At 46.8% G+C, this 23,614-nt stretch overlaps 1 protein-coding gene across 1 annotated transcript in view; it reads right to left on the bottom strand.

Moving 5' to 3' along the window:
- Positions 1–23,614, bottom strand: part of LOC122921235 (wiskott-Aldrich syndrome protein family member 1-like) — a 109,587-nt gene that overhangs the window by 6,552 nt on the left and 79,421 nt on the right. The window contains exon 2 of the mRNA XM_044271204.1: positions 13,182–13,252. Coding sequence (XP_044127139.1) covers positions 13,182–13,252 — 71 coding nt within the window. The remainder of the gene's footprint in view (positions 1–13,181; positions 13,253–23,614) is intronic.

The following is a 23,614-nucleotide window of genomic DNA, read 5'->3' as shown; positions in this document are numbered from 1 at the left end:
GGGTACACAGGAAGAAGGACGCTGTGCACTGAGAGGGAGATCCACAGGGAAGATTAGAGCGATTTCTCCCTGCCTGCTGTGACACAGTATCTGTGTGCTGTCTGCTGTAGTGTGAGGCACTTACCAGAGGAACTGTGAGTGAATTCCAGGCCCTGCCTGATTACACGTCCAGAGCTGCTGATTATCTCTAACCAGAGTTACAGAGACTACAAAGAGAGGCCAGAGCTGAGCCACGCTGAAGCAAGCAAGCAACCAGAACGGGACCCAGACTGTACCTGCCTGCATGTGCGGACACCGAACTGTGAGTGCACTGATGCTAACCTGAGCTAGGACATAGTGGAATAGGATTTAGTTTAGTGCACCGTAGAGGTGCACCCCGGGTAGCGGGGACAGATAGGACTACCTAGAAGAGAGTAGCCTGCTATTGTCTGTACTTGTGTTTGTGATTCATTTGTGTTCTTTATGCAAATTTCCATTATCTTTATTGTGAATTCTCAAGCTGTTCATATTGTAAATCTGCTTCTCCGGCAGTTAGAGTTCTCTTTTAATAAAGCCGGTTTCTACTTCAGCCTCCTTGTCTGCTGCACTGTACTTGAGTCCTGCTCTACGGTCTCTTCCTCTGCTGACCGTTACAAGTGGCGCTGCGAGCAGGGTACAGTTACAGAGATGGAGGCGGCTGAAGGCAATGTGCATGATGTTAATGTGAGTACCTCAGGCAATGGTGGAACCCTTGCAAGGGCCCTTCCTATTGGCACGTTGTTCAACTTGCTACCCAAATTTGATGGCCAGAACATGACACTGTCAGACTGGGTGACAAGGTTACAGAGTGCTGTTAGGATTTACAATGTCAGCCCAGAACTACAAGTAGAAATTGCTTTGGCCGCTCTCGAGGGTGAGCCCCGAAGAAATGTTCTCCTACAACCAGAAGCCACGCGCAATACATTGCAAGAGATGGTGAGATTCCTGGAAGAAATATATGGGGAAACAGCCAGTGCAGGGCACCTCCGGGCGAAGTTTTTTTTACCGGATTCAGCGGGAAGACGAAGGTGTCTCTCAGTACGCTACAGCCCTACAGGAAGTGTTGGCCGAGGTACAAAAAAAAGAGGCAGATGGGGTTACTGGCATGGGACCCATAGACCGGATACTGCGGGAACAATTTATTCTGGGGCTCTACAGCAATCCCCTGAAACAGGCTCTGCGGGAACGAGTCAGAGTAGACCCTACCCTAACCTTTCGACAAATTTTGGCAGAGGCCGTGACGCGAAACAAAGAAGACGGCTATGCTTCTGGAGTAATACGGACCCAGACCGTTACACCCCCCGGGGTTACAAGAAATAAGGAAGCCCTGGTCAGAGTGGTACAAGACTTGCAGAGCTCCCTGAGTGCCATGCACGAAAAGTTGACACACCTGGAGAAACGGATAGAGTCGCGCCATACTACTGAGGCTGCCTATCCAGCCCGACAACAAACCTATCAGGCGACTCCGTGGGTTCCTACACCCGAATGCCCGTATGCTAGTTTACCATACCATCAAGCCCCTCATTACCCTTCAGTGGGGCCATCCAGCCAAGCTCTGAGGGCACCTCCCACTCGCAGGCTAAAAGTGGGCCGTCAAGGGGCACAGTGTTGGCGGTGTGGAGATCTAGGACATTTCGCCAGAGAGTGTCGGAATAATCCAGCTGGACGCCAAGAGCCGCCGTTAAACTACCGACCCCTGCAGTAGTGGGGCGTACTGCAGGGGAGGTGGAGAGCCAAGTTACCCAGCAAAGCTCCGAACACCTGGTCGCAGGGTGCCCCACTATACGAGCTGAGTTCGAAGGTGTTCCTGTCGACTGCTTAGTGGATACTGGGTCTCAGGTGACAACTATGCCCGAGTCATTCTTCTACCGTTACTTTCAAGCGCTGGCCAAGCCAGAACGAGAGACACTGGTCCGGGTTACAGCGGCTAACCAACAACAGATTCCTGTCACAGGGGTCGTGTGGATGAATGTACGGCTGTGTGGACAGGAAGTGGGGCGTAAAGGTATCTTGTTGGTCCCCGAAACGTTCAAAGAAGATGTGCCGGTGATAATGGGCATGAATATCCTGCGAGAATTGGATCAGATCATGTTCACCAAACGGGGGCCGGGTTACTGGAAACAAGCCACCCCGCACAAACCTACCCAGAAAGCATTTCAACGGCTAATCCGTTTTTGTGGAACACAGAAAAGTGTACCAGCACACCAGGCGGTGGGAACGATCCGAGCGCCAGGAAAGGCTACCTTCACCCTTCCCCCTGGTCGGGAGACCGTGCTGACGTTACCCGTGGGAACTTTCCGTAATCTTGAAGGCATGGAGGTGTTCGTTGAACCAACAGGCCTAGGAGAGCTGGGTCAGGACGTCCTGGTGGCCCGGACACTGGGAGTGGTCCAGAATGGACGAGTACCCATAAGAGCTGTGAATGTGGGATATCTAGAAGTTCCCTTGACGCCAGGGGTGGAACTGGCTCGTGTGTACCTACATCAGGGAGAAATCCTGAGTCAGAGAGAAGTGACTCTAGCTCCGGTAGGGGATGCTGGTTGGACCCTGGCAGTTACTGCCAGTGCAGAAGAGGCGCCGACCCCAGAATGGAATGGGGGAACCATCTTGGATCAAATGGAGATAGATGTTAAGGCTCTCAGTTTAGACCAACAGCGAGCAGTTGAAACCATGCTGTGGGAGAATCAGGCTGCGTTTGCCCGCCACGCCGATGACTTTGGCTGCACGAATGCTATCACACATGAGATACCGACGGGGGACACTCCACCAATTCGGGAGAGATATCGACAGATTCCGCCCAAGTTGTACCAGGAAGTGAAGACGCTATTGAAACAGATGATAGATTCCGGAGTGGTGCGGGGAAGCCAGAGCCCTTGGGCAGCCCCAGTGGTGCTTGTCAAGAAGAAGGACGGCACTATTCGATTTTGTGTGGATTACCGGCGGTTGAATGCTTGCACTGCGCGAGACTCATATCCTCTGCCACGCATCGAGGAGTCTCTGACGGCTCTAGGACGAGCCAAATACTTCTCCACCCTGGATCTAGCAAGTGGGTACTGGCAAGTACCAGTGGCTGAGCAGGACAAGGCAAAGACAGCATTCATACTCCCCATGGGGTTATTTGAATTCAACAGGATGCCATTCGGACTGACTAATGCCCCTGGAACCTTCCAGCGGCTGATGGAGAGATGCCTGGGAGACCTGAATTTTGAAGCCACTCTGATATACCTAGACGATATCATCGTATACTCTGCTACTTTTCAAGAACACTTGAATCGGCTAGGGCAGGTACTCGAGCGACTGCGATCCCATGGCCTGAAGGTAAAGCCAAAGAAGTGTCATCTCTTCAAGAGGGAGATCGAGTACCTGGGCCATAGGGTGTCCCAAGACGGAGTGCTACCGTCCCAAGACAAAGTGGCTGCAATACGACAATGGCTAGTGCCGAGAACACTGCGTGAGTTGAAGGCCTTCCTGGGACTGACTGGGTACTACCGGCGGTTCATCAAAGACTACGCAAAAATAGCGGGCCCTCTGAATGAGTTGTTGAGAGGAACGGCTGGGCAACCCAAGGGCCAAAGTATCCCCTGGGGACAGAAACAGGAAGAGGCCTTCCAGGCCCTGAAAGAAGCCCTGACATCGGCCCCCATCTTGGCTTATGCCGATTTTGGTAAACCATTCATCTTAGCTACTGATGGCAGCCTCTACGGACTTGGGGCAGTCCTGTCGCAGGTACAGGATGGACATGAGAGAGTGATCGCTTATGCCAGTAGATCCTTGCGAGATACGGAGCGAAACCCCCATAACTACAGTTCCTTCCGGCTGGAACTCCTTGCCCTGGTGTGGGCTATGACGGAGAAATTTGCAGGATATCTGACAGGAGCTAAGATCTTCGTACGGACGGATAACAATCCCCTGGCCCATCTGGGTACGGCCAAGTTGGGAGCCCTGGAGCAACGCTGGGCGGCTCGCCTCGCAAAGTATGACTTCTCAATTCGCTACCGCTCCGCTACAGAGAACACTAATGCTGATGGTCTCTCGAGGGTTACTTTTGAAACTCCAGTAGGGGATATGGATGAACAAAAGGAAGAATATGAAACTCCTGACTTCCGCAAGTTCGCTCCCCCAACAGTCGCGGCCCAGACAAGTGGGGAGGCCCGTAAGCTACCCAAAGCATTGGGGAGAACTAATGAAGAATGGGGCAGATTGCAAGATGAAGACATTGGACTGCAGCAAATGAAAAGCTGGGTAACCCAGTGCAGGAAACCCAACAAAGAAGAAAGGACTGATCTGGATGCCGAGATGAAGTCCGTTCTACATCAATGGGACAGACTGGAAGTGCATGGAGCTGTTTTGTTCCGCAAGTGGCAACAGCCTGCCGACCTAGAGGCGAGGTGGCAGGTAGTGATACCCAGAAGAATGGCACGGGAGATAGCCAAAGAGGCTCATGAGTTTGGAGCTCACTTCGGGCCAGTCAAGACATACCAGTGGCTGCAGCGTTATGTGTATTGTCCGCGACTGGAGGCCACAGTTGAAGAAGTTTGCCGACAGTGTCGAGTGTGTGAACTCACGAAGAGTACAGAACAGAGAGCACCCCTACAGTCCATCCAGACCACAGAACCGCTGGAAGTGTTGATGATAGACTATCTTCTTGTGGGACAATCGTCAAGAGGTCCACAGTATTGCCTGGTCATGATCGACCACTTCTCCAAGTTTGCAGTAGTCACCCCAACTCGGGACCAGACGGCCGAGTCCGCTGCACGAGCCATTTGTCAAGACTTCATTCGGGTCTATGGGTGTCCAAAGCGGATCCATTCAGATCAAGGGGCGTGCTTTCAAGGAAAAGTGATGGAAGAGCTACATCGACTGTACGGCATTGAAAAATCCAGGACAACTCCTTATCATCCCCAAGGAAACGGAGCCTGTGAGCGCTTTAACCGCACATTGCTGCAAATGCTGAGGACGCTAGAGGAAGACAAGAGGGCACACTGGCCTGACTACCTGCCAGAATTAGTCTGGGCTTACAATAATCGTGTCCACACCACCACCGGTTACACCCCATACATGTTACTGTTCGGTAGGGCTGGTCGAGAGATCGTGGAATTAAACCTAGAACAGCCAGAAGACCTAATAGAGCGATCAACCACCTCATGGGTGAAAGAACACCGTCGGCGTCTCCAGACCATTCGCCGGTTGGCAGGTCAGCGGTTACAGGAGAGAGCTCATACAGACCGTCCTCCAGTTCAGGAGGTTCCATTGCAGCCTGGGGATCTGGTACTGGTACGAGAGAAACGTCCCAGAGGCAAGTTGAGTGAGCGTTGGGAAGTACAGCCGTATAAAGTGATCAAGAGAGTGTACCCTAATGGTCCGGTCTACGAAGTGCAGGTTGAGAATGAGGAATTTGCTTCACGGACTCTACATAGGAATATGTTACGGCCATGCCGGTCCAAAGATCCCGCACCTGTTCAGAGGACACCTCCTCCTGCCCCATACTCAGAACTTGTTATCTCTGATGGAGATTATGGTGAAGACTGGTGGACTGCTCCCAACACTGAAGAAGCCTCCCAGGTTACAGGTGATGAAGGCACTGTCACAGAACCATTGCCAGCCCGTAATGGAGAGGGGCCCTCGGACACACCCGAACCTCCTATTGTGGTGGATGAATCCAGACTGGCAGTTCCTAGTGGAGAGAGTCAGGTCGTAACAGATAGCCAGGACCTCCGGAGATCCAGTAGGCTTACTGCAGGGGTTCCACCAAACAGGTACGCTGCTGATGAGTTCATTTGGTCCACCTGTATGTATTGTGGACAATGTTGTACTGCTGTATAAAAAGTTACATTAACCATTATTTCTATGGACTATATAGCAAGGCCGAGGACGGCCACCTTTAAGTGGGGAGGCATGTAAGAGGCAGCCCTGATCATCCAGCAACATTTCCAACACATATATATATAGCAGACTGTCATGTTTCCCTCCAGCCACCAGAGGCCACTGTGGCTGAGTAGGACAGTGAGAGGATTTGTTTCCAGAGGACAAGGAGTTAAGTGTTTTTCCCGGGCTGAGCAGAGAGCCTGGGCTGAAGGTGGCTGGGTACACAGGAAGAAGGACGCTGTGCACTGAGAGGGAGATCCACAGGGAAGATTAGAGCGATTTCTCCCTGCCTGCTGTGACACAGTATCTGTGTGCTGTCTGCTGTAGTGTGAGGCACTTACCAGAGGAACTGTGAGTGAATTCCAGGCCCTGCCTGATTACACGTCCAGAGCTGCTGATTATCTCTAACCAGAGTTACAGAGACTACAAAGAGAGGCCAGAGCTGAGCCACGCTGAAGCAAGCAAGCAACCAGAACGGGACCCAGACTGTACCTGCCTGCATGTGCGGACACCGAACTGTGAGTGCACTGATGCTAACCTGAGCTAGGACATAGTGGAATAGGATTTAGTTTAGTGCACCGTAGAGGTGCACCCCGGGTAGCGGGGACAGATAGGACTACCTAGAAGAGAGTAGCCTGCTATTGTCTGTACTTGTGTTTGTGATTCATTTGTGTTCTTTATGCAAATTTCCATTATCTTTATTGTGAATTCTCAAGCTGTTCATATTGTAAATCTGCTTCTCCGGCAGTTAGAGTTCTCTTTTAATAAAGCCGGTTTCTACTTCAGCCTCCTTGTCTGCTGCACTGTACTTGAGTCCTGCTCTACGGTCTCTTCCTCTGCTGACCGTTACACGATCACCCGACAAATCAGTGTTTTGTTTGTTTGTCAGAGGGTCAGCAGGAACCCTCAGAGGCCAATTATAGAGAACCAACCTTCATTCCCAGGAACTGGCCCAATCTCTGGCCAGTGTGAATGGCCCTCCTTGCTACAGGCCAGCTTTCTAATGGGGCAATGCTGCAGATTGCGGCTGGTATGGGGCTACTATGCCTGACTGCATTCTGAGGGTCAATTTATAGCCACACAGTGGGGTGTCACCCTTAGGCTCCAATGTTAAAGAATAATGCCGCTGATTATCAGTTTAATATACAAGACTTTGCATAGGACGCAGTGTAATATACAGGACTATACATGGGGTGCAGTGTAATATACAGGACTATACATGGGGTGCAGTGTAATATACAGGATTATACATGGGGTGCAGTGTAATATACAGGATTATACATGGGGTGCAGTGTAATATACAGGACTATCCATGGGGTGCAGTGTAATATACAGGACTATACATGGGGTGCAGTGTAATATATAGGACTATACATGGGGCGCAGTGTAATATACAGGACTATACATGGGGCGCAGTGTAATATACAGGACTATACATGGGGGGCAGTGTAATATACAGGACTATACATGGGGTGCAGTGTAATATACAGGACTATACATGGGGTGCAGTGTAATATACAGGACTATCCATGGGGTGCAGTGTAATATACAGGACTATCCATGGGGTGCAGTGTAATATACAGGACTATACATGGGGTGCAGTGTAATATACAGAACTCTACAAAGGCTGCAGTGTAATATACAGGACTATACATGGGGTGCAGTGTAATATACAGGACTATACACGGGGTGCAGTGTAATATACAGGACTTTACACAGGGTGCAATGTAATATACAGGACTATACATGGGGTGCAGTGTAATATACAGGACTATACATGGGGTGCAGTGTAATAAACAGAACTATACATGGGGTGCAGTGTAATATACAGGACTATACATGGGGTGCAGTGTAATATACAGGATTATACATGGGGTGCAGTGTAATATACAGGACTATACATGGGGTGCAGTGTAATATACAGGACTATACATGGGGTGCAGTGTAATATACAGGACTATACATGGGGTGCAGTGTAATATACAGGACTATACATGGGGTGCAGTGTAATATACAGGAATATACATGGGGTGCAGTGTAATATACAGGACTATACATGGGGTGCAGTGTAATATACAGGACTATACATGGGGTGCAGTGTAATATACAGGACTATACATGGGGTGCAGTGTTGTATACAGGACTATACATGGGGTGCAGTGTAATATACAGGATTATACATGGGATACAGTGTAATATACAGGACTACACATGGGGTGCAGTGTAATATACAGGACTATACATGGGGTGCAGTGTAATATACAGGACTATACATGGGGGTGCAGTGTAATATACAGGACTTTATATGGGGTGTAGTGTAATATACAGGACTATACATGGGGTGTAGTGTAATATACAGGACTATACATGGGGTGTAGTGTAATATACAGGACTATACATGGGGTGCAGTGTAATATACAGGACTATACACGGGGTGCAGTGTAATATACAGGACTGTACATGGGGTGCAGTGCAATATACAGGACTATCTATGGGGTCCAGTGTAATATACAGGACTATACATGGGGTGCAGTGTAATATACAGGATTATACATGGGGTGCAGTGTAATATACAGGATTATACATGGGGTGCAGTGTAATATACAGGACTATCCATGGGGTGCAGTGTAATATACAGGACTATACATGGGGTGCAGTGTAATATATAGGACTATACATGGGGCGCAGTGTAATATACAGGACTATACATGGGGCGCAGTGTAATATACAGGACTATACATGGGGGGCAGTGTAATATACAGGACTATACATGAGGTGCAGTGTAATATACAGGACTATACATGGGGTGCAGTGTAATATACAGGACTATCCATGGGGTGCAGTGTAATATACAGGACTATCCATGGGGTGCAGTGTAATATACAGGACTATACATGGGGTGCAGTGTAATATACAGAACTCTACAAAGGCTGCAGTGTAATATACAGGACTATACATGGGGTGCAGTGTAATATACAGGACTATACACGGGGTGCAGTGTAATATACAGGACTTTACACAGGGTGCAATGTAATATACAGGACTATACATGGGGTGCAGTGTAATATACAGGACTATACATGGGGTGCAGTGTAATAAACAGAACTATACATGGGGTGCAGTGTAATATACAGGACTATACATGGGGTGCAGTGTAATATACAGGATTATACATGGGGTGCAGTGTAATATACAGGACTATACATGGGGTGCAGTGTAATATACAGGACTATACATGGGGTGCAGTGTAATATACAGGACTATACATGGGGTGCAGTGTAATATACAGGACTATACATGGGGTGCAGTGTAATATACAGGAATATACATGGGGTGCAGTGTAATATACAGGACTATACATGGGGTGCAGTGTAATATACAGGACTATACATGGGGTGCAGTGTAATATACAGGACTATACATGGGGTGCAGTGTTGTATACAGGACTATACATGGGGTGCAGTGTAATATACAGGATTATACATGGGATACAGTGTAATATACAGGACTACACATGGGGTGCAGTGTAATATACAGGACTATACATGGGGTGCAGTGTAATATACAGGACTATACATGGGGGTGCAGTGTAATATACAGGACTTTATATGGGGTGTAGTGTAATATACAGGACTATACATGGGGTGTAGTGTAATATACAGGACTATACATGGGGTGTAGTGTAATATACAGGACTATACATGGGGTGCAGTGTAATATACAGGACTATACACGGGGTGCAGTGTAATATACAGGACTGTACATGGGGTGCAGTGCAATATACAGGACTATCTATGGGGTCCAGTGTAATATACAGGACTATACATGGGGTGTAGTGTAATATACAGGACTATACATGGGGTGCAGTGTAATATACAGGACTATACATGGGGTGCAGTGTAATATACAGGACTATACATGGGGTGTAGTGTAATATACAGGACTATACATGGGGTGTAGTGTAATATACAGGACTATACATGGGGTGTAGTATAATATACAGGACTATACATGGGGTGTAGTATAATATACAGGACTATACATGGGGTGCAGTGTAATATACAGGACTATACATGGGGTGTAGTGTAATATACAGGACTATACATGGGGTGCAGTGTAATATACAGGACTATACATGGGGTGCAGTGTTGTATACAGGACTATACATGGGGTGCAGTGTAATATACAGGACTATACATGGGGTGCAGTGTAATATACAGGACTATACATGGGGTGTATTCTTTATACTGTGGAAATATGAATGGATTTCCATAGCAAAAATAGAAATGGAGCCCGGCCCCGACCACTGAGGTCTCTTGTGCTATTTCGCCCCTCATCTGATCTTATATAATATAGAGAGAGATAGAAATCGATTCTCACTAAGGATAAAATGGTGAGAAACTTGGGCAAAAAAGGGTTAAAAGCACATTTTTCATTAAAGAAAACTGTAATTTTAGATTTATCTAAACAGCTTCATGATATCTCACACACAGGACATGCACTGCAGGGAGATAACAGCGTCCTGTCCCTTTAAATTTCCTCGTCCAGATGTCACTGCTCAGCAGCCAATGGGATCGCTGGATTTGAACTTGAAAGGAAACCAACGGTCAGTGGTCCTCAGACCGTTACAGGACGACGAGAGGTGAAGATGGACGCCGGTGAGATCTCACCCCCCTCATCTGACATCTCCCATGAGGCTTCACATTTATCCTAAGTCCTACCTGTCCCAGACACCACTAGGGGGAGCTAGCTGTATATGGGGCTATACATCTGGGTGCAGTGAGCTCCCCCTAGTGGCTGGTGCAGGACTCCCAAATTCTGTGCGGCCAGTAGTGTTTATGGAGGGCCCTGTGCTGGGAATTGGGGACATTCTGTTTGCATTGATGCTAATGGGAGCAACGTGCTGGATCTGAAAATGTGGTGGGTCCTAAGGCTCTGCCAGTGGGGACTTTGGATGTCATTTTGGAGGGAACTGTACTTGTTTCTGACCCAAATATGAAAACCAATAGGGTCAATTAGAACTGGCTTAGTTGCCCATAGCAACCAATCAGATTCCACCTTTCATTTTCTAAAGGAGCTGTCATATATGAAAGGAGGAATCTGATTGGTTGCTATGGGCAACTAAGCCAGTTCTACTTTACACCAGTTTGCCAAATGACCCCACAAATGCACAATTTAATGCAATTTGGCGCATCCGTTTTTAAAGAAATGCATTGCACTTTACTCACCAGGAGTGTGAGACTTGAAAGATCTAAGGCAGTGTTCCCCAACCAGTGTGCCTCCAGCTGTTGCAAAACTACAACTCCCAGCATGCCTGGATGGCCTTTGGCTGTGCGGGCATGCTGGGAGTTGTAGTTTTGCAACAGCTGGAGGCACACTGGTTGGGAAACACTGATCTAAGGGCCAAAATTGCGCCATAATTCTGCCGTAAACTACAGATTAGTAAATCTGCTCCAGACTTAGACCCAGACGTCGCGGTCACGATGATTGTTTTTTTTTTTACTGCATTTCCTAAATTGTGAAAACTGCAGCAGAAAGTGCATCTTGAGCGTGACGCTGCCACAACGTATAAACACGTACTTTTGGTTTCCAGACTGGAAAACGGGGCTCTATAAGAAACACGTGGACAATGTACGTTTTCTAACTGAAAAATCCGCAGCTCAAACGGCGGTAGAAATCTCCGGCTAACCCTCAGGTTTATGACATGGGTTTTGCGTGCAGCAGATACACCTGCAGCTTCGGTCCTATTCAATGGGGCTGATCCACACCTGGACACTGGATTTGGTTTCCATGCCCAAGAAGGGACGTGTCCCCTCCTGTCAAATGCTTGGAAATCATCCATGGCCAATGGAACGGAAATGCCGAATCCCATTAAACACAATGGCAGGTGGATTCCAGTCTGACTACCCTACCCTAGCAGGTAGTGAGTGGACTGCAGATTAGCAGAAAGTGAGATCCCTGGTGCTCAACCAGGTTTTTAGTGGTAAAACCAGTGGCGTACCCACCATGGAGGCAGACCATGCCACTGCTATGGGACCTTGGGGAGAGGGAAGCCTGGCACTGAACGGCTTCTTGTGTTCCTGACATAAGTCCATGGCATTTTCCAGCAGCCACCACAAGGGGGAGCTCAGTACAAAGATATGTTACAGCTTTCATTAAGATCAAATGGTAGCTGTATACATTCCAGTGCACGGAGCTCCCCCTAGTGGTGCCTGCAGGAGGACAGTTATATCACATACTATGTGATGGGAAGCAGGAGACACAGAGCTGTATGGGAGGAGGTTTATTATCTGATTTACAACAATTTTGTGCAAATGCATTGAGCAATATGGTGTTCCACGTTTTCCTAGACAAAAGTCGTGAAAAGTGAGGGAGGCAAAACCATTGAAATGACATGTCCTACACTTAGGCGGACATTCACTGTATATACATGGGGAGAGCTGCGGGTGTTTGTGACTAAGTCTCTTTTATGGGTTAACAGATCGCGCTATGATTTCTCCAATTCTGGACGACTATAGGATTAGAGCAGGCCGCACTTCTCTGGAGGTAAGTGGCTTCATTGTAATCTGACCCTTTGTCCTATCACCCATGAGGAGTGGCAAGTGGTCACTCGCTGTATTCTCTTCTCTTTAGGACATCTACTGCCTCCAGCACTGCATCTATGGCCTGACACCCTTCATAAGTAAGTATTTTTGGTAATAAGACTCGACTATGAAAACTTGATCTAAGCTCGAGGTTTAGACTGATCTGAAGTAAACTCATGATCTGGTTGTGTTCTCCCTGCAGCTTATCCCCGCACCGTGGAGGAAAGAGACCAACAACGTCTCATCTACTGCATGAGATTCCTCCCATCTCCAATCTTCAAGATGGAGGTGAACGATTCTACTTTCTGTCATATTGTCCTCCAGATTCCTCCATGTTCTTTCTATAGATGTGAAGGTTTTATAGGAACGTCTAATAGACGAGTGACTGAATTCTGTTCTCAGCGCCTCATGCCGACCAACCCAGAAGCTCAGAAGAAATACCTGCCCTTTCCACTGGAGGAAGAAGATCCAGAGCCAGCAAGCCAACTGTGCGAAGACCTGACAGTGGAGAAGGCCAAGAGAGAGCAAGAAGAGGCAGAGACATCCCGGGAGCAGCAGGATGAGACTCCTGAGAAGTCCACCAAGCAGCAGAAAAAAGAACAGAGGATGGTGAAACTGGATGCAAAGAGCAAGAACCTGAGAAGAGTTCAGCATCAGCCTGGAAGAAGACAGAAGATCCGCCAGCCAACCACCTTCCAGTACGTGAACACCAACCTGAGAGGAAAGAAGAACATCCTCTGGACCATCCTCTTCAAACCATTCTGCCGGTGAAGGATGGTAAGGAGCTGTCAGACCACCAGCAGCAACCAAATAAAAAAAAAATATATATATATATAGTTAGTAATATTAATACTTAGGCAATAGTAATAAGCTGAAGGGTAGTTATATACCGTAGTCATAAATCTATAACAATAGTAAAAATAAAAAAATAACAACATGATTTTTAGAAAACTTAGATATAGAAATCAGGAGTTTTGATCCAGGGTTCTAGGACCAATCGCCTTTTCCCGGGGTCGAGAAGGAATTTTTCCCCTGTGACACTAATTGGCTGAATGTGTCCAGGGTTTTTCGCCTTCTTCTGGATCAACAGGTTTAGGGATAGGGACCTAATTTAGGGATAGGGATCAGGGGGCTTGATCCAGGGTTCTAGGACTGATCGCCTTTTCCCGGGGTCGAGAAGGAATTTTTCCCCTGTGACACGAATTGGCTGAATGTGTCCAGGGGTTTTCGCCTTCTTCTGGATCAACAGGTTTAGGGATAGGGACCTAGTTTAGGGATAGGGATCAGGGGGCTTGATCCAGGGTTCTAGGACCGATCGCCTTTTCCCGGGGTCGAGAAGGAATTTTTCCCCTGTGACACGAATTGGCTGAATGTGTCCAGGGGTTTTCGCCTTCTTCTGGATCAACTATGTTAGGGATAGGGACCTAATTTAGGGGTAGGGATCAGGGGGCTTGATCCAGGGTTCTAGGACTGATCGCCTTTTCCCGGGGTCGAGAAGGAATTTTTCCCCTGTGACATGAATTGGCTGATTGTGTCTAGGGGTTTTCGCCTTCTTCTGGATCAACAGGTTTAGGGATAGGGACCTAATTTAGGGATAGGGATCAGGGGGCTTGATCCAGGGTTCTAGAACTGATCGCCTTTTCCCGGGGTCGAGAAGGAATTTTCCCCCTGTGACACGAATTGGCTGAGTGTGTCCAGGGGTTTTCGCCTTCTTCTGGATCAACAGTTTTAGGTGTAGGGACATAATTAACAATAATAGTAATAGTTCTAATACCGTAGTCTTATAATAAATAATAATGGTCATTAGTGTTAGTGTAGGGACCCACTTGAAGGAGGTCGCCTTGACGTGGCAAGTGGGCTTATACATTTTGATAACAATGTATACTAAGAACCTCCTGTCCATGGTTATCGCATTTTTGGGGACCAGTTCACAAGCGGTGTGACATCTATTGGTGTTGCGGTGCTGTATCTGTGGGTGGCCCAGAACCAAGGGGCTTAGCCTGGCAGTGGGTTCTGTTGGGCGGCTCGGTCCCCCTCCCTCCAGTGCACTAATATAGTAATAATAAGAATAGGTAATGAAAACAATAAAAAGCACAGGACTGTGATACTACTAAAATAGAATTGTAGTAATAATTGTTAGTAATAAATGACTACTTATTATAACTTTTTGTCGTCTCCTTTATTTTCAAGTTATTAGGATCATTCATCCCCTATTCACTATGTGCAGTGTAAGCAGCACCCACTGTTTTCATGGGGCAATGCACTGCCGACAAACGACAATTTAAGAGTCGCGTAAAAGATGCGATCACCCGATAAATCAGTGTTTTGTTTGTTTGTCAGAGGGTCAGCCAATTATAGAGAACCAACCTTCATTCCCAGGAACTGGCCCAATCCCTGGCCAGTGTGAATGGCCCTCCTTGCTACAGGCCAGCTTTCTAATGGGGGCAATGCTGCAGATTGCGGCTGGTATGGGGCTGCTGTGCCTGACTGCATTCTGAGGGTCAATTTATAGCCACACAGTGGGGTGTCACCCTTAGGCTCCAATGTTAAAGAATAATGCCGCTGATTGTCAGTGTAATATACAAGACTTTGCATAGAACGCAGTGTAATATAAAGGATAATACATGGGGTGCAGTGTAATATACAGGACTATACATGGGGTGCAGTGTAATATACAGGACTATCCATGGGGTGCAGTGTAATATACAGGACTATCCATGGGGTGCAGTGTAATATACAGGACTATACATGGGGTGCAGTGTAATATACAGGACTATACATGGGGTGCAGTGTAATATAAAGGATAATACATGGGGTGCAGTGTAATATACAGGACTATACATGGGGTGCAGTGTAATATACAGGACTATACATGGGGTGCAGTGTAATATACAGGACTGTACATGGGGTGCAGTATAATATACAGGACTATACATGGGGTGCAGTGTAATATACAGGACTATACATGGGGTGCAGTGTAATATACAGGACCATACATGGGGTGCAGTGTAATATACAGGACTATACATGGGGTGCAGTGTTGTATACAGGACTATACATGGGGTGCAGTGTAATATACAGGACTACACATGGGGTGCAGTGTAATATACAGGACTTTACATGGGGTGCAGTGTAATATACAGGACTTTACATGGGGTGCAGTGTTGTATACAGAACTATACATGGGGTGCAGTGTTGTATACAGGACTATACATGGGGTGCAGTGTAATATACAGGACTATACATGGGGTGCAGTGTAATATACAGGACTACACATGGGGTGCAGTGTAATATACAGGACTACACATGGGGTGCAGTGTAATATACAGGACTATACATGGGGTGCAGTGTAATATACAGGACTATACATGGGGTGCAGTGTAATATACAGGACTACACATGGGGTGCAGTGTAATATACAGGACTATACATGGGGTGCAGTGTAATATACAGGACTATACATGGGGTGCAGTGTAATATACAGGACTATACATGGGGTGCAGTGTAATATACAGGACTATACATGGGGTGCAGTGTAATATACAGGACTATACATGGGATGCAGTGTAATATACAGGACTACACATGGGGTGCAGTGTAATATACAGGACTATGCATGGGGTGCAGTGTTGTATACAGAACTATACATGGGGTGCAGTGTTGTATACAGGACTACTTTCCCGATACTGTAAAACGTTGCAGATTTACATTATGCAATTCCACAAATTTTTTATTGTGTTAGATTAGGGAGGCTGGTCTAGGGTCTGTATTAGGTTACGTGGCTTTTCCGGGGTCTGTATTACTTTATTGTGCTGGTCCAGCATCTGTATTAGTTTATTCGGCTAATGGGCTGGTCTGATGGTTTATGGGGGCTCGTCTGGGTCTGTATTAATTTAAGGGGTTGGTCTGGGGGTCTGTATTTTTTTAGGCAGGCAGGCCTGTATTTGTTTAGCGGCTGGTCCAGGGTCTGTATTAGTTTAAGGGGCTGGTCTGGTAGTTTATGGGGGCTGGTATGGGTTCTGCATTAGTTTAGGGGGCTGTTCCAGGGTCTCTATTAGTTTAAGAGGCTGGTCTGAGGTCTGTATTTGTTTTGCGGCTGGTCCGAGGTCTGTATTTGTCTAGGCAAACTGGTCTGTATTTGTTTACCGTCTGGTCTGGGGCATGTATTAGTTTAGGGGGCTGGTCTGGGGTCTGTATTAGTGTAGGGGGTGGTCTGGGGTCTGTATTAGTGTAGGGGGTGGTCTGGGGTCTGTATTAGTGTAGGGGGCTGGTCTGGGGTCTTTATTAGTGTAGGGGGCTGGTCTGGGGCATGTATTAGTGTAGGGGGCTGGTCTGGGGCATGTATTAGTGTAGGGGGCTGGTCTGGGGTCTGTATTAGTTTAGGGGGCTGGTGTGTGGTCTGTATTAGTTTAGGGGGCTGGTCTGGGGTCTGTATTAGTGTAGGGGGCTGGTCTGGGGTCTGTATTAGTTTAGGGGCTGGTATGAGGACTGTATTAGTTTAGGGAGGCTGGTCTGAGGTCTGTATTAGTGTAGGGGACTGGTCTGGGGTCTGTATTAGTTTAGGGGCTGGTATGAGGACTGTATTAGTTTAGGGAGGCTGGTCTGAGGTCTGTATTAGTGTAGGGGGCTGGTATGAGGACTGTATTAGTGTAGGGGGCTGGTCTGGGGTCTGTATTAGTTTAGGGGCTGGTATGAGGACTGTATTAGTTTAGGGAGGCTGGTCTGAGGTCTGTATTAGTGTAGGGGGCTGGTATGAGGACTGTATTAGTGTAGGGGGCTGGTCTGGGGTCTGTATTAGTTTAGGGGCTGGTATGAGGACTGTATTAGTTTAGGGAGGCTGGTCTGAGGTCTGTATTAGTGTAAGGGGCTGGTCTGAGGTCTGTATTTGCTTAGCGGCTGGTCTAGGGCATGTATTAGTTTAAGGGGCTAGTATGAGGTCTGTATTGGTTTAGGGAGGCTGGTCTGGGGTCTATATTTGTCTAGGATGGTTGGTTTGAGGTTTTTAATTGTTTAGGGGGGGCTGGTTTGAGGTCTGTATTTCTTTAGGGGGGGCTGGACTGAGGTCTGCATTTCTTTAGGGGGGATGGTCTGGGCTCTTTGCTGAAGGGAGGTCATTTACAAATCTTCAAATGCCTTAGGTCAGGGCAGATATGTTATATAAATGTGTGGGACACGTGGTGGAACAATTTGGGGGAAATTTCTCAAGCACCTTGCTCTAGAATAATAGTGTCTTAAAGATGTTTTGCGGTTTTACTTCACAGGCTGTAACTTAGGTTACCCAAGAAATTTAACATTAGAAAACTGGCTTCCATGAGACCAGAAGTCTACACCAGTTAAGTGCCGCACTGGTAGCTGTGGGAGGACTGTGTAGCTCCTATGTGGCCTCCCATGCAGGTATGTGTTTTCATTAGAGGTTAAGTGGAAATATGAGGCAGAATGAGCTTTTCCAAAGTCCTAGGGGGGGACACTCCATTAAGTGGAGTTCACACCCTACGATCCCTCGGGTCACCTAATCACCGATACAGGCAGCTACTCTTAAAGCAACAGTATCATGTTAATGAGAGGGACCATGTCTACAGGCGCTAAATTAATGAGTAGGTTCATTAGTGCAGGGCAATCTACTGCAGTTTACGACTGAGGACTGTTTTTAATTCACAGCAGGGACCCGGTCTTGAAATAGAATAAAGTCCCAGAGGTGGGACTGACACGTATCAGACATTTATGGCACATGCTATCAATCTGTCATAAATGTTTAGATAAGTGCTCCTATTAGCAGCATCGACCATATTAAACTGCCTAGTAGGTACTGGTACCAGGTACACATATCTGCTATGGCAAATCCACAGCATGCCTGTATCCCATGGACATACCGCTAAAGGCTTTGTGTAGTGCATACATTTTATTTATTATTCTTGGAGCTCTTTAACCCCTTCCAGACATGCGCTGTACATGTACGGTGCAGCAGGCCAGACGTTCTTGCAAAGCACCATACATGTATGGCACAATGATTAGGCGGGCACGGGAGTATCAAAGATAACCATTTGCAACACGGCGCCCCCCAGGGCCCTATCGCCTCCCACGTTTAGTGGAATGCTGAGTGGTGTGGTGAGGCCTATATGTGTCACGGTGCGCCTACCTGGATACAGCTGGACCTCAGGCTTAGGCTCCGAAGCAAATAAAGGGGAATAGTTGAGTTAGGGGATGAAGAATAACTTGAGTCCAGCCCTTGGTAAACATTAACAGCAGCTTTACTTGGGTAAACCTGATTCCAGACAATATTCAGGCTTCTCTTTGGTTCCAGCAGGCTTTGGCATAAACTGGCAGGCAAACTTGGTAACTCTGCTTTCTCTCTTTCTCCTTGCTGTGCTAAACTCTGCTTGGGTCTGGTTACTGGACTTTTGGTCGATTCTGGTATCCTTGGATTAGGGTGCCTTTGACTGTTATCCCCCTTCTGACACTCAGTAAAATTAATTAGTCTTGGTGCTCTACAAGCTACTTCCCTTTTGTGACTTCTGCTCCAGCCGAAGAACAATTTCCACTGGCTGCTATATCTTTCATGTCTTCTCAGCTCCACTATCGAGTCTAAAGTAGAATAAACTAGAACTGCAACCCTTCCCTTCTGGTAGGAAGCAGGACTGGCCACTTCTGCACATAAGAGGAAGAATTGAATGGTAAGTTTCATTCTATCTAAGGATCTATCTACTATATATACTGCCACCTGCTGGTGAACCAGGCATATTACATGTAGAAAACAGCTGCATAACAATATCATCAATGCACACTTGTGAAGAACCTGGAAATAAATACAAGAATGACATTGGTGTTAGCAGTAGAAGACAGTAGTGGAGTAAAAGTATAGCAACACCACTCTGGGGTGTTACACCTGCTGCTTGCAGTTTATCCCCTTAGGGGATTACAGTGAGGGTGCTCCCTCGCTCTTCCCATCGGCCCTAGCTCTTTCCCAATGGCTTACCGAACTCCTCACACTTTGCCCTCTTTCCAACATTCACCATTCTCATTGGAACCTGGTAGGGGGCATACCACTTATGTACCGAGTCAGAAACGAGCGGCGTATGTGTTTTGCGAGGTTTCAATGTGGAGAGCAATAACGTCGCAAAGGGCAAGGAGGAGGCTTTGCAAGCAAAACCTTGAGCACTTGTCAGGATTGGGACCTGCCCTCACGCTTGTCACCTAAGTTGCATAAAGGGTTAAAGGGGTTGTCCAGGATTTAAAAATAAAACTTGGTGGCTTTCTTCTCAAAACAGCACCATCCCTGTCCTTGGGTTGCGTTTGGTATTGCAGTCCTGCCCCATTGGAGTCAATGGAGAAGAGCTGCAATATTGCAACAGAACTTGTGGACAGCGATGGCGCAGTTTTATTTATTATTTTTTTAAGGAAAAAGCCGCCATTTTGTTCTCGGCAATGAAGATGCTCTGAAGTTGCTACCTGCCCTGCCAAACACTGGCAGTTGTTTGGTAGGGAAAGATCCTCTGGGGGACTCCCCATGCTATACAATGGTCAGTTCACTCCAGATCGGCTGGAATGTTGGGAGTTGTACTTTTGCAGCAGTTGGAGAGTCACAATTTGGAGAGCATTGGTCTACGCTATGTAACAAATGTAGCTAGGAATATCTTCTAGACAAAGTGAGCATTGTACAGCCCATATCTATGTGTAGTCCTGTGTACAATGAGCGCCCCCTTAACATTCCACACATCACGCAGCTACATCTAGTGATAACATACACTCACCTAAAGAATTATTAGGACCACCATACTAATACGGTGTTGGACCCCCTTTTGCCTTCAGAACTGCCTTAATTCTACGTGGCATTGATTCAACAAGGTGCTGATAGCATTCTTTAGAAATGTTGGCCCATATTGATAGGATAGCATCTTGCAGTTGATGGAGATTTGAGGGGTGCACATCCAGGGCACGAAGCTCCCGTTCCACCACATCCCAAAGATGCTCTATTGGGTTGAGATCTGGTGACTGTGGGGGCCATTTTAGTACAGTGAACTCATTGTCATGTTCAAGAAACCAATTTGAAATGATTCGAGCTTTGTGACATGGTGCATTATCCTGCTGGAAGTAGCCATCAGAGGATGGGTACATGGTGGTCATGAAGGGATGGACATGGTCAGAAACAATGCTCAGGTAGGCCCGTGGCATTTAAACGATGGCCAATTGGCACTAAGGGGCCTAAAGTGTGCCCAGAAAACATCCCCCCACACCATTACACCACCACCACCAGCCTGCACAGTGGTAACAAGGCATGATGGATACATGTTCTCATTCTGTTTACGCCAAATTCGGACTCTACCATTTGAATGTCTCAACAGAAATCGAGACTCATCAGACCAGGCAACATTTTTCCAGTCTTCAACAGTCCAATTTTGGTGAGCTCGTGCAAATTGTAGCCTCTTTTTCCTATTTGTAGTGGAGATGAGTGGTACCCGGTGGGGTCTTCTGCTGTTGTAGCCCATCTTTCTTTCCCATTCTGACATTCAGTTTGGAGTTCAGGAGATTGTCTTGACCAGGACCACAACCCTACATGCATTGAAGCAACTATCATGTGACTGGTTGACTAGATAATCGCATATGTTAACTCTGTGATGTGGTACGCCATCGCTGCATCACGACAACATTTTCAACCCAAAAATACATATTAAAATGAGACTTTCCAGAACATACTAATTTTGTCGTTTTCAAACCGTTTTCAATATCTTATTTTGGTTAAAAGTTACAGAGGCTGTACTACTGGGACATTCTGATGACATCACTGCTTATTTCTGTCAGGTGCAGTGTTGCCATGGAGACCCGATGTGGATTCAAGTCATCAAATACAACACTATCTAAATCTTATACCATTTGTGGTGGAATTGAGCAGAGGATATGCTGTCGTTGGCCTCTGTCAGTAGTGCAGCCTCAGACTTTGGGCCTGTAATCATATCTCATCATAGAAGTAAGATATTAAAAAAGGGTTGCTGTGCAGTAAAGGACCTACTTTATTTTTAATTTGTCCATATTGTAGTAGGTTGTTTCTTGTGTTTCTCATATACGTGAATGTGAGTGGTGTTTTACACAGTTGTAATATGACTAAATTTTAGCTGAAAGTCCTTGGAAGGTTCTTGGACCGCTTGAAGCTGAACATTCTTGGATTACTGTGGAAGTCTATGCTGGCCAAAGCATGTGAGGTGTGGGTTTTATGGGTGTAATAAGACCATCCAAACTGTTCTAAGGGCAGAACTAGACGCATGGGCCCTGTATAACGGCCATACGGGTCTGTATTACGGAATCATAGGCACTCCAGATGCTGCCATATGGTGTGAGATGCTGCTCAATGGAACATAAAAATTTATGGTGACCTAAGGAAAACATTTTAGGACCATGAAGCATCTTAAAAGGGGTTTTCCAGGGTTTTTACATCAATAGCCTATACTCATGATAAGGTGGAGGCTGACACTCGCACCCTTCCGATAAGTTATTCCAGTGTGTATGTAATGGACAGAGCTGGTAAGGAGGGGGGCCCCATTGCAAAGCTGGGCCTCCTCATGGACCTCCTTGTGCTTTTCAGGACTCTTGGGGTAATTTCCTAACATTGCAGTTCCTCTGGATCAATGATCCAGAACTTGGCCCCTCTGTCTAAGGGCCACCATGGTATGCCCTTGATTGTGAAGATTAGAAAGAAGAATGTCCAGAGGCTAGTTTCACACTAGCGGCATGGCATTCCAGCAGGCTGTTCAGGCACAGAATGAGACAACCCCTTTAAAACCACTGACAGAATATGTGAATAACATGATATCTCATAACAATGGCGCCTCTCATGGATTGAGATATGCAGTACCCCAGAATAGTGTCACTGCAAAAGGGTAAATTGTTGTCATTATTGTAGATGTATACCAAATAGCACTGTATGGACAAGCAAGGGTTAACACCTCACCCCTGTAGGTTGCCAGGAGATGGACTAGGGTCTGCCCCATATATAGTTAGTTTAGTTCTGACTCTAGCTGAGGAAGAGAGAGGACCTACTTGGCAAGTTCCTCATAGCTAGACCCAAGATCAGAGATCCTAGTTTTACACTAGCGGCATGGCCTTCCGACAGGCTGTTCCGGCACGAAATGGTGGGAATCGGCTGGACAAAAACCACTGCCAGAACTTTGCTGGACGGGTTTTACATTGTCTGTTATGTACATTGTGTATCCTCTCCTGGGCTGCTGCCATCGCCCTGCTCACATGGAGTGCATTTCTGCAGCTCCAGGGTCTAAACTGTTAGTCTAGGTCAGAGGTGCACAACCTGCGGCCCGGGGGCCACATGCGGCCCTTGATACCATTCTGTGTGGCCCCCAACCATCTGGTAACAGACATGTATGCCTATGGCTTGTGGCTGCTCACATGTATTTTTCATGTATTTCTCCCATTAGATGGGAGTCCTGGAAGTGTAACTAGACATTAATGGTATATAATGTGTGTTCAATATGCCATAAGTACAATATTTCAGTTGTTAATACACATTAAAATTTTTATTTCGGCCCGCGTCATTAGTTAAGTCTGGCAATGTGGCCCTCAACCAAGAAACGTTGTGCACCCCTGGTCTAGGTCATATGCAATATACAGTTGCAAGAAAAAGTATGTGAACCCTTTGGAATGATATGGATTTCTGCACAAATTGGTCATAAAATGTGATCTGATCTTCATCCAAGTCACAACAATAGACAATCACAGTCTGCTTGACCTAATAACACACAAAGAATTACATGTTACCATGTTTTTATTGAACACACCATGTAAACATTCACAGTGCAGGTGGAAAAAGTATGTGAACCCTTGGATTTAATAACTGGTTGAACCTCCTTTGGCAGCAATAACTTCCACCAAACGTTCCCTGTAGTTGCAGATCAGACGTGCACAACGGTCAGGAGTAATTCTTGGCCATTCCTCTTTACAGAACTGTTTCAGTTCAGCAATATTCTTGGGATGTCTGGTGTGAATCGCTTTCTTGAGGTCCTGCCACAGCATCTCAGTCGGGTTGAGGTCAGGACTGTGACTGGGCCACTCCAGAAGGCAGATTTTCTTCTGTTTAAGCCATTCTGTTGTTGATTTACTTCTATGCTTTGGGTCGTTGTCCTGTTGCAACACCCATCTTCTGA

The sequence above is a fragment of the Bufo gargarizans genome, chromosome 11, assembly GCF_014858855.1.
Source record: "Bufo gargarizans isolate SCDJY-AF-19 chromosome 11, ASM1485885v1, whole genome shotgun sequence".
Lineage (NCBI taxonomy): Eukaryota > Metazoa > Chordata > Amphibia > Anura > Bufonidae > Bufo > Bufo gargarizans.
This window is presented reverse-complemented; position numbering and strand designations above follow the sequence as displayed.